General features: G+C 37.1%; 1 protein-coding gene across 6 annotated transcripts in view; it reads right to left on the bottom strand.

The window, feature by feature from the left end:
• Positions 1-11,290, bottom strand: part of LOC117179664 (golgin subfamily A member 2) — a 167,512-nt gene that overhangs the window by 136,735 nt on the left and 19,487 nt on the right. For 5 of the 6 annotated variants that reach the window (XM_033371680.1, XM_033371679.1, XM_033371677.1 and 2 more), the window contains exon 2: positions 7,642-7,737. In XM_033371680.1, coding sequence (XP_033227571.1) covers positions 7,642-7,737 — 96 coding nt within the window. Of the gene's footprint in view, positions 1-7,641; positions 7,738-11,290 lie in introns of those variants that run through there. The other variant, XM_033371682.1, reaches the window with a different exon arrangement.

Here is an 11,290-nt window from a genome sequence, read left to right as displayed (position 1 = left end):
AATACGCCAATTAGCACAAATGGTAAGCTCCGACAGTGCCTACAAGTGTGCCTACTGGCCGCTAAATGGCAATACCGGTTTCATATGTATACACCTGGTATAAGGTGTGGATGGATGGTACTGTGTAAGACGTAGTTGTAAGAAAATTCTGTAAAAAAATGGAAGTGTAAGCAAGTCAATTTTTTAAGGCTAGCAGGCCGAAAAAATAAACGTTTATCTATCTATAAAAGTTTTATACAAAAATAAATGTAAAAGCACGTAAGCTTCGAATGAAACAAACGTTTCAGGATTTAACTGAGACTGATTTTGCGCGAATTTTCATTTTATTTATTTTTTGAAATAATAATTTTATTTTTGGGAACATTTTTGGTAATTTACAAAAATACAATTCACATTTTTATACAACATTTTTTATCCAAAAATATATTTGTTTAATTATCGTTATTTTCAATTCAAACAATAATTTTTTTAAACTTTAAACATTAAACAAGTTTTTTCTTTAATATAAAGATTTTATTATTCTATTTTTTTAAATATTTGTTAACAAACTATTTTTCTAATTTTTCAAATTAGGGAGTTGCCTAGTACGGATATTTTATAATTCGGAAATTTTCTGTCGGGAATTCAAGAAATTCGGTGATATTATAAATTCTCGTGAGTTTTCCAATTCGGAACTTTTATATTTCGACAAAGTTATAATTTCAGGAATTTTTACAGTGACGTTTGCTACTACCCGAAACCGTTCCTCCTTTCCCTTTCTCCTTTAACTTCTCCTCTAAGTCTACCAATAGGATACTAAATAGTAACGGTCTCAACGGGCACCCTTGCCTTAGAACTCGGCCTGTCCAGAAAACTTTTCCTTTTTTCTTTCCTATTTTCACCCTAATCCTGGTTTCAGTAAGAATTTCCTTTATCCTCTTCACCAACTTTTCCTCTACAACCCTTTCTTTCATTGCCTGCCATAGCACTTTTCTGTTCACTGAGTCAAACGCTGCTTTGAAATCTACGAATAAAGCGACTAGTTTCCCTTTCTTTCTCCCCAAATTTCTGTTAACTAAATAGTTAAGTACGTAGATGTTGTCTATAGTTCCCATCCCTTTTTTAATCCCGCCTGATGATGTGGGATACTTTCTTTTTGTTCTACCTAACTCTCCAACCTTTTTCTTAAGATTTCTGCATATATTTTATAGCCGACTGAAATGAGAGTGATCCCTCTGTATTCCTCTACCTTCTTTCCTTCCCCTTTCTTGACAAGCAGTACCATCAGTCCCGTCGTCCACTCTTCCGGCCAACCTTCCCCTTTCCATACCTTGTTGCAGATCTTCCATATTCCATTCCTAATCCCTTCTCCTCCAAACTTCATCACTTCGTTCTCCATCCCATCTTCTCTCATCGCCTTGTTTCTTTTTAAATTATTTATTGCCTCAGGCACTTCTTCTCTTGTTAACTCGTTCCCTTCCTCCATTTCTCCTTGGACTATCCTACACTTTTCCCCTTTGATCTTATTTTGCTCTCCCCCTGATAGACCCTTAAAATAATCCGTCCATTCCCTCCATTTCTATTTCTTCGTTAACGCCCTTCCTTTCCCCTCTATCCCTATTTACCACATCCCACACCCAACCTTCTTTGATCGCTTTTTCTACTTCTGCTTTATATTCTTCCTTTCCCCTTTGTCTTTTTATTTCCAGCATCTTCTCATGTTCTTTTTTCCTCCTGTTATACTCCTCATTCTCCATTTCCCCTCTTCTCCATTTGCTCACACACTCTTTTATCCTCTCTTTACTCTCCCAGCATTCCTCGTCCCACCAACCTCTCTTTCCCCTTACTCTTTCTTCATTTGCACCCAGCTCATCCTTTACCTTTTCAATGGACCCCTTCAACCTTTCAATTAACGAGTCTATTCCCTTCTCTTTTTCATACCTAACCTTCTCCTTTTCCATCTTTTGTTTAAACTATTTTAATTTATCGACCCCCCCAGATTCCCATTCTCGTGTTTCTTTCGCACGCTTTTTCCTTTTTCCCTCTGCCGCGCTTACTGACGCCTTTTCTTAGTGCAACTATGACCGAGAAGTGCTGACACCATGCCGCCCATCCCTCTTCCTTTAACGTGTTCTTTTCTTGCTTCTTCCATTGTCTACACATAACCTTTCGTTAACCTTTCGTTTAACCTTTCTCTCCCTATCCGCACCATATGGCCCCTTTTCCTCTCTACCCAAGCCCTCTTCTCTATTTGCCATCTCCTTTTCCTCTCCCTCCATGTCAGATCTTCTTCAATTATTTCCCTTCTTCCTCTCAATAATTTTTTTCCCTCCATAATTTTCTTTTCCTCCTCCTCACTCCCCACTTTTACTAGAAACATTCCTTCTTTTCCTACCTTTGTCCATCCTATTCTCTTGACTCCTTCTACCCTTACCTGCACTCTAATATCTCGCAAAAGGTTTGTCATTTCCACTTCTCCTGTTTCACTCTCCACTTTTAATCCCTTAACTACTATGTTATTTTTCCTCTTTCCCCTTTCTTCACCTTCTAATCTTCTTTCGATCTCACTGAGTCTTCTCTTCAATCTTTCATTCTCAGTTCGGACGTTGTTTTCATTCCCTTGAACTATTTCCTCATTTTCTGTCTTTTCCCCCATATACTCATACCTAATTTCTAGACTGGATACCCTTCTTACAACTGTTTTATTTCTCTAGATTTCTGTTCGCCAACCTCTCTCTATTCTCAATGCTCTCTAGCCTACCCCAAACCTTGTCTTTCTCCTACTTTCAACGTTTATCCCATTCTTCCGATTTTTCTTTGACCTCCCTAAATTTTCTTCAAACATAATAACATTTTCCAAATCAAATTTGTAGTATTTCTATCAGCACTAATATATCTGAAAGGTTCTGTTTAATTAAATTTTTTTTTAAATTAACAATTAAATTTTTCGGTCGAGTTTTTGTAATTTAAGAAACAACTATTTACATTTTCAACCAAAATCTTATCCAGAAATATATTTTGTTTTAATTACTGTTATTTTAAATTGAAACAATAATGTTTAAAAACTGTAAACATTAAAAAAGGCGTTTCTTTGGTATAAGTATTGGATTAATTCAATTTAAAAAATATATATTTATCAAAGAAAAATTGTTCAGCACTTGTTTATCTCGAAATTGTTTATTGTTTAAAAAACCTGTACAGAAAACCTGGCTCAAGCTTCACGTCTGAAAAAATTGAGTGATACATATAAAATCTTTCTAACCTCAAAAAATGTTTCTATGTTTGTACCGTCATATTTTACGAAGAATGAGAAAATTAGAATTCGACTACGTAGTACGGTGAGGGCTATCACACCATTTTTGAGAACCACATAGATCACTCACTCATTTATATAGAAATTTTTGTAAGATGTAAGATTTCATGTCTTTATAGATTTAATCACTTTAGTGATCCGAAAAGATCGGAAAAAGATCTGTCACGATTCACTGCTGCTCGTACACTGGTTTTCTCAAGCGACAAGGCTATCATCACACACTGAAACTGAGAAATCAAGTGACATCAAACATTCATTTGAATAATTAGGAAACCGAAAATAGCTTTGAAATAGGCGATGTCGATAAATTGAATGATTTTCAATGGCAGAAAATCTCATAAAGACGAAACATTAGAACTTTAAACATACCGCCCGCCTCGTGAGTGGTTACTTTACGATAAAAAGAAAACAATAAGTGCTTAATCGAGTATTTGTCAACAACGCAAATGCCGACCGCCGTCAAGAAACAGTATAAATGTAACTAAAATTTAATAGTCATAGCCGCCCGCCATAATCCACTAAGTTTACAGAATATATATTTTTTTAATCTAGTTAATAATAGTTGTTCAGATTTCGCTTTATATTTTTAACTTTATATTTTCCAGATAAGATGGTAAATCTAGTTTTCCAAAAGGGCATCTATCTCTCTATGCATCTTACTATGTGTGGATGAACATTCAATCTTTTCAACACACAGATGGTAAGTCTATGAGAGGTTAAATCGAAAACTTTCCGGTAGACAAACCAGGTCATTGACAGGACGCGTTGGTGGGCTGCATCCTCTTTATAGACGCACCTGACAATTAGCAGGTCCTCTTGGCATCCTGCTAAACCTTTTTTCGAGTCAAGTTCTCATTTGGCTTGGGTGGATTTTCGACAGAAACAAGAGGAAAGCTGAAGAGATGCGATGGGTCAGCAGAAAACTGTTGATTCTCCCTAATCCATCTCTCCCGTTTCTGTATTCTCCTCCCTGAGTAAGATACCACCCGTATTTTGTCAACAATATGAAGCTTGATTGTCAGCAGCTTTGACTTGTTTAGTGTGTGATTGAAGGTCCTTAGTTCTTGAGCGAAGTTTCAAACCCTTTCCGCAAACATTCTACCAGATGTTATGTAGTCAATCACATACTAAACATGGGATGCATTCTGTCTTGCCCACCCATTGTTCTTGTTAAGTTGATGCATGCGTATTTTGATCTTTTAGTCCATCGTCGGTTTTAATTTTCGATTTGAATCAGCCAAAGCTCTCGCAGCACCATAAATTGAATAATTAATGGTCCAGAGGTCGGACTCTTCCGAGATGTCCTCACGATGAGAGTTATTCATTTCAGTCAGATTTTGGGGCTTAGGTGGAACGTGTATGTTGATGTTTCTCCTTGTCCAGAAATCACTATCATTTCTCATAAGGTGCCCACTTTTAACGTTTGTTCTCAATGCCGCTTCCTCATCTTCGTCTTTAGCTTATTTAGGTAAGTCGTTGAGGAAGCGCTCCGCGCTCATATCCAGTTTTTAAGAAGTAGACACGCAAAATGTGCATACACGCCATAAAGCCTCCTCTAAAAGGAATAATGCTGGCATTGTCGCAGTCTAGCAAGTCACCTTTGAATTGATTCGTCCACTCAATGTGGGCGTTTCGCCATCGTGTTTGCATCTAAATTATTTTCAGCCCCCGAAAACTTGGGTGATCGGCACTGTTTGCCAACCCATTGGCGGGAGCTCTGCGCATTCCATCGTTTTGAATTGCATTTACAACTTTTTGGTGGTTTGGTGGTGTCATTGTTGTTCTCACGAACAGCTAGGAAAAGGGTTTATCCGTCTTTGTAGAGCCACACATGCAAGGATAAGGCTACTTACTCTGAGAAGTCGCCCGGTATCCCCCGAGGATGCGTTTGGTGGCTTTGTCATTGGCCTTTCGGATTTATTCAAAAGGAATTGTTTGAACTCTTTTGTTAAAAACTTATTATTTTATTGAAAGGTTCCTAATTTTTATTAAAAATTCATCTTTTTTTTAAATTAAACTACTTTGTTTGAAAATCAAAATTTCACATAAAAATTTAGCTATTCCAGTAGAAAATTTAACTGTTTCGTGTGGAAATTTGCACTTTTCTAGTACAAAATTCAATAATTTTGATGTAAATTTGTCTTTTTAAGATAAAAATTTATTTATTTCGTTGACAATTCACCCATGCTGTTCAAAAATTGACTTTTTGTTATAAAATCGATTTTTTGTATAAAATTAGTTTTTTCTTTGAAAGTTAATCTCCTTATTCAAAAATTCTTCTTTTGGTTGAAAATTCAAGTACGAGGTGTGTTAAAAAAATAAGATGACTTTATGGTTTTCTCAAAAAATATTCATTTATTCCTCAATATTTATGTTGTCCCCTTCAAAGTAATCCCCCTCAGATATAATACACTTGTGCCAACGCTTTTTCCAATCATCGAAGCACTTCTGGTAATCATTTTGTGGTATAGCCTTGAGTTCTTTCAGCGATGCAGTTTTTATCACCTCAACCGATGTCCTTTCATGGGTCTCTTCAGTTTTGGGAAAAGGAAAAAGTCACTGGGGGCCAAATCCGGTGAATATGGAGGCTGAGGCATGACTGTGGTGCTGTTTTTAGTCAGAAAATCTTTCACAACCAACGATGAATGAGTAGGTGCATTATCGTGATGCAAAAGCCACGAATTGTTTTTCCAAAATTCCGGACGTTTTTTGCGTATCGCATCTCGCAAATGGCGCATTACTTGAAGGTAATACTCCTTATTGACCGTACGACCTTGTAGTAAGAATTCCTGAAGCACTACGCCACAATAATCAAAGAAGGCAGTGAGCAAAACCTTCACATTTGACCGAACCTGACTCAGGATGCTTCCACTGAGACGATTGGGCTTTAGCTTCGACGTCATAACCACATACCCACGATTCATCCCCAGTTATAACCCTTTTTGGAAAATCAGGATCATTATTGACTTCATTCAACATCTCCTGAGCGATGGTAATGCGATGGATCTTTTGATCAAAATTAAGTAGTTTTGGAACAAATTTCGCTGACACACGTCTCATGCCAAAAACGTCCGAAAAGATAGCATGGCATGAGCCAACCGATATACCAACATCTTCAACAACTTCTCTGATGGTAATTCGGCGATTTTTTAACACCATTTCTTATCAACTCCCTTGTATACAGAGCTGTCTCCATAACAGATAAAGATAACTTACAAAAGGAATTACAAAACGTTAAACAAATCCTAATACAGAACGATTACACAAGCAAATTGATAAAACAATAAGACAATACACTCAAAAAACAAGTCAACACAACCCACGAAAGAACGAGTGAGAAAAATCACCACCACCCTACCCTACATCCAAGGTGTCACAGAACAAATAGGAAGAATTCTTAATAAAAACAATATCCAAACCATATTTAAACCACCTGCGAAAACAGGACAAGTACTAGATAACCCTAAGTACAAAAAGGCACCCCTAAATGATCCAGCAGTATATAAAATCAATGGTTCTTGTGGCAAAGTCTATATTTTAGAAACCGGGAGAGCGGTGAGCCAACGTATGAAGAAACATGAGGGCAATGGATGGCATTGACTTTCATGCCTTGAGGATTATGCGCATTAAAAATCATTAAAACAAAATGTTTTGTACTTGCATTAACAATTAAGGTGTTTTCCCTTGTCTGGGCTTAAGACACAAAAAGAAACCGCCACATAATTATAATATTTTAGAGTACATCCTAATCTTAATTCTGAAGAATGCGATAGTCTTCAACGTTTATATCGCATTATGATAATTCGCTATAAATACCATTAAAAAAAACAATTGGTATACAACTGACCGGGCAGGTGTGATAACATTTTCTCGAATCATCAGAAGCGACTTCTTTTTTATTTGTTCTTTATGATGTTGTGCTAAAATCAAATAAAAAAATAAGCGACTTCTAAAATGCAAGGACGGCGTTGATGCACCCAAATGGTTAATTTTCTACTCGTATGTACCCTAAAAAATTCGAATAGCGCATTGAACTCGGAGTTTTCGAAGGCTGACAATTGATAAGAATGTATTCCAATTTTCTCTCCAGTATATCTTTACTGTTTCTTTACGATGTTTGATATAAGGAAAGTGGTAATACACACTGCATTCTGCTGTATATCATAATATAATATATCATTAGCGATATATATCTAAAGGAGAGAAAGGTCCAAGCGTTTACCATAACTTTAATCACTCCACTTATTTTTTTATAAAATTAATTCCTCGCTATTAATTTGAAGAAGTGAGTCCGTCTTGGCCCACATGCTAACCTAAAATTAATCACAAATAAACGGATTTTCTCTTACCAGCGTAGTGTGTAACTCTGAACCTTCATCCTTATTTCTTAGGATGTCCTGTTGTTCGTAAATAGTATCTTTTTTATGAAGTTGATACTCCTTGAGCTGAAATGAATGTTTAACGTCATTATTGGGAAATTAGAGCGTATCGCAACAATTTAATATTTTGCTTTTGTTTTTTGAGTAGGGCTAGAAAGTTCATGTTATATACATACACACACATATATAATTAAAAGTTTGTCATACGGACAACCGCAAGATTTCGCCGGGAGCGGAAAAATTAACTTTTTTGAACTGGAAATGTAATCATTAAAGTTGAATATTCCAGCATTGTGGTTAAAAATACACACACACACACACACACACACACACATATATATATATATATATATATATTTGATATATATTCGGTTCGGTTTTGATTCCTCTAGAATCAAACCGAAGGGCCTATGACAAAGCCACCGAACGCGTCCTCGGGTTGCGGATAGAGGGTCCCTGTACCAAGGGTTTCTGCTGAATATGGTTACAAAAATAAATAGGCAGTCGCGTACAATTGTCCAGGGGTGGTCCCGAAGGAATTAACCCCCAAGCGGAGGTGTGAAAACCGTGCCGAAAGCTGAATGGCACCTGGGTGAGGTATCTAGAAAGGTGACTCTGGGATACCGGGCGACCTCTCAGATGGACGAACCACTTTCCCTAGCTTCTTGTGGGAACAACAATGACTACACCAACGCACGGAGCGACTGAATCGCGACTTGCTAGAGTGCTACGATGCGAGTGTGGCCCCTGCACGGGGTGATATGGCACGACTGCATGCTCTGTGGTGCGAGAAACACCCGGAGCTATCGCACTTTTCGCATCAACGTCTGCGAAACCATGCCGAACTACTCCAAAAAATAGACTATGTAAGTGGAAAGCCAACTGTACCACAGCTAGAACAAGCCGGCAACAGAGAAAGAGAGGCGACACTAAGACCATCAGGCAGCATATTGTTCAGAGAATACGGAAACTATCTGAGGATAAGAGAAGTCTAGTGCGGAGAGAGAGGTGGGTCAGAGAATATCAACAGTTTCTCTCTGACCCATCTCGACTTTTCCAAGACCTTCCAGTTATTGTCGACCACCCGACCAAACCAGAGAAGGTCGAAGTATTTTAGAGAGAAGTCTACAAAGTGCAGTATAGACTGGACGAAGACTTAGAAACTATAAATAGCTTCAAGGAGCTGTGTGATGCCCTCATAACACCTGATGAAGAATACCCACCAATCACTACCAAGGAGGTGAAAAAAGTATTAGGAGGGATAAAGAATTATTCCGCTCCGGGAACAGATTGTATCAAGACCTTCTGGTGGGAGAAGCTTCCTTCAACCCATCAGCACCTGCACAATACTCCTGCTGAAAATAGGCAAGTGAGCTGACCCGGAGAATTACAGGCCAATCACTTGTCTGAACACACTGTATCCTTAATGATAGGATTGTTCGGTCAAGAAATGTATGGACAACGAGGCTCAAAGAAAGGCGTAGCGGGATGTCGGGAGAACCTGCTCATCGATAGAGGTGTCTGGAAAGATGCAGCTTTCTACCAGCGTGACCTATCGATGGCCTGGATTGATTATCAGAAAGCTTTCGATTCGACCTCCCATAGACTTATAGCTCTATGCCATACGGAACACACCCCAAATCAACCCCTCCACATTATAATCTTCGTTAAAAATACACAATCTCGAAAAGTAAAAATGTTTTTAATGATTATCGCTGCATCTAGAGCCAAAAGTACCACTAAAAAGATTCATCCCTCTAGTGCATGTAGAACTCACCCCAAATCAACTCCTTCATGTTATAAAATTCGTTAAAAGCACAAAATTTCCAAGAGTCAAAATGTTTTGAATGATTATCGCTGCAATTAGTACCGAAAGTAACAATAAAAAGAATCATCTCTCCAGGACACGTGGAACACACCCGAAATTAACACCTCCATATTATGAAATTCGTTAAAAAAAAAACAGAATTTTGAAATCCCAAAATGTTTTTAATTAGTATTGCTGCATTTAGTACCGAATATACCACTAAAAAGATTAATAACTCTAGTACATGTGGAACACACCCCAAATTAATCCCTACATATAATAAAATTCGTTGAAAATACAGAATTTTGAAAAGTCAAAATGTTTTTAATGATTATCGCTGCATTTAGTAACGAAAGTATCACTAAGCAGTTTCATCCCTAGAGTGCATGTGGAACACGCCCCAAACCAACTCCTCCATATTATAAAATTCGTTAAAAATATACAATCTCGAAAAGTAAAAATGTTTTGAATGATTATCGCTGCACCTAGAGCCAAAAGTACCACTAAAAAGATTCATCCCTCTAGTGCATGTAGAACTCACTCCAAATCAACCCCTCCATGTTATAAAATTCGTTAAAAATACACAATTTCAAAGAGCCAAAATGTTTTGAATGATTATCGCTATATTTAGTACCAAAAGTACCACTAAAAATATTCATCCCTCCAGTACATATGGAACACACCCCAAATCAACACCTCCATATTATAAAATTCGTTAAAAATAAACAATTTTGTAAAGTCAAAATGTTATTTTATGAATACCGTTGCATTCAGTACCGAAAGTACCACCACAAAGTTTCACCCCTCTAGTGCATGTGAAAAGCACTCCAACTCAACTCCTCCATTTTATAAAATACGTTGAAAAAACTGAATTTTGAAACGTCAAAATTTTTTTAATGACTATCGCTGCATTTAGTTTCGAAAGTATCAGTAAAAAGTTTCATCCCTCTAGTGCATGTGGAACACACACCAAATCAACCCCCCCCCCCCCCCCCCCCCCCCATATTATAAAATTCGTTACAAATAAACCCTTTTGTAAAGTCAAAATGTTTTGAATGATTATTGCTGCATTTAGTACCGAAAGTACCACTAAAAAGATTAATCCCTCCTATACATGTGGAACACACCCCAAATCAACACCTCCATATTATAAACTTCGTTAAAAATACAGAATTTTGAAATCCCAAAATGGTTTTAATTAGTATCGCTGCATTTAGTACATAGTATACCACTAAAAATATTCATCTCTCTAGTGCATGTGAAACACACCCCAAATCAACAACTACAATTTGTAAAATTCGTTACAAATACACCCTTTTTTAAAGTCTAAATATTATTAATGATTGTCGCTGCATTTAGTACCGAAAGTACCACTAAAAAGTTTCATCCCTCTAGTACATGTAGAACTCACCCCAAATCAACCCCTGCATGTTATAAAATTCGTTAAAAATACACAATTTCGAAGAGTCAAAATGTTTTGAATGATTATCGCTGCATTTAGTACCGAAAGTACCCCTAAAAAGATTCATCCCTCCAGTACATATGGAACACACCCCAAATCAACACCTCCATAGTATAAACTTCGTTAAAAATACAGAATTTTGAAACCCCAAAATGGTTTTAATTAGTATCGCTGCATATAGTACATAACATACCACTAAAAATATTCATCCCTCTAGTGCATGTGGAACACACCCCAAATCAACACCTCGTTACGAGGGTGGATTGATAAGTTTCCGGCCTGACCAAGAAAAACAACGTTTTTAAGAATTTTTTTTTTATTTCTCAACATAATCTCCTCCAAGGCTGATA

The sequence above is a fragment of the Belonocnema kinseyi genome, chromosome 9 (genome assembly GCF_010883055.1).
Source record: "Belonocnema kinseyi isolate 2016_QV_RU_SX_M_011 chromosome 9, B_treatae_v1, whole genome shotgun sequence".
Lineage (NCBI taxonomy): Eukaryota > Metazoa > Arthropoda > Insecta > Hymenoptera > Cynipidae > Belonocnema > Belonocnema kinseyi.
This window is presented reverse-complemented; position numbering and strand designations above follow the sequence as displayed.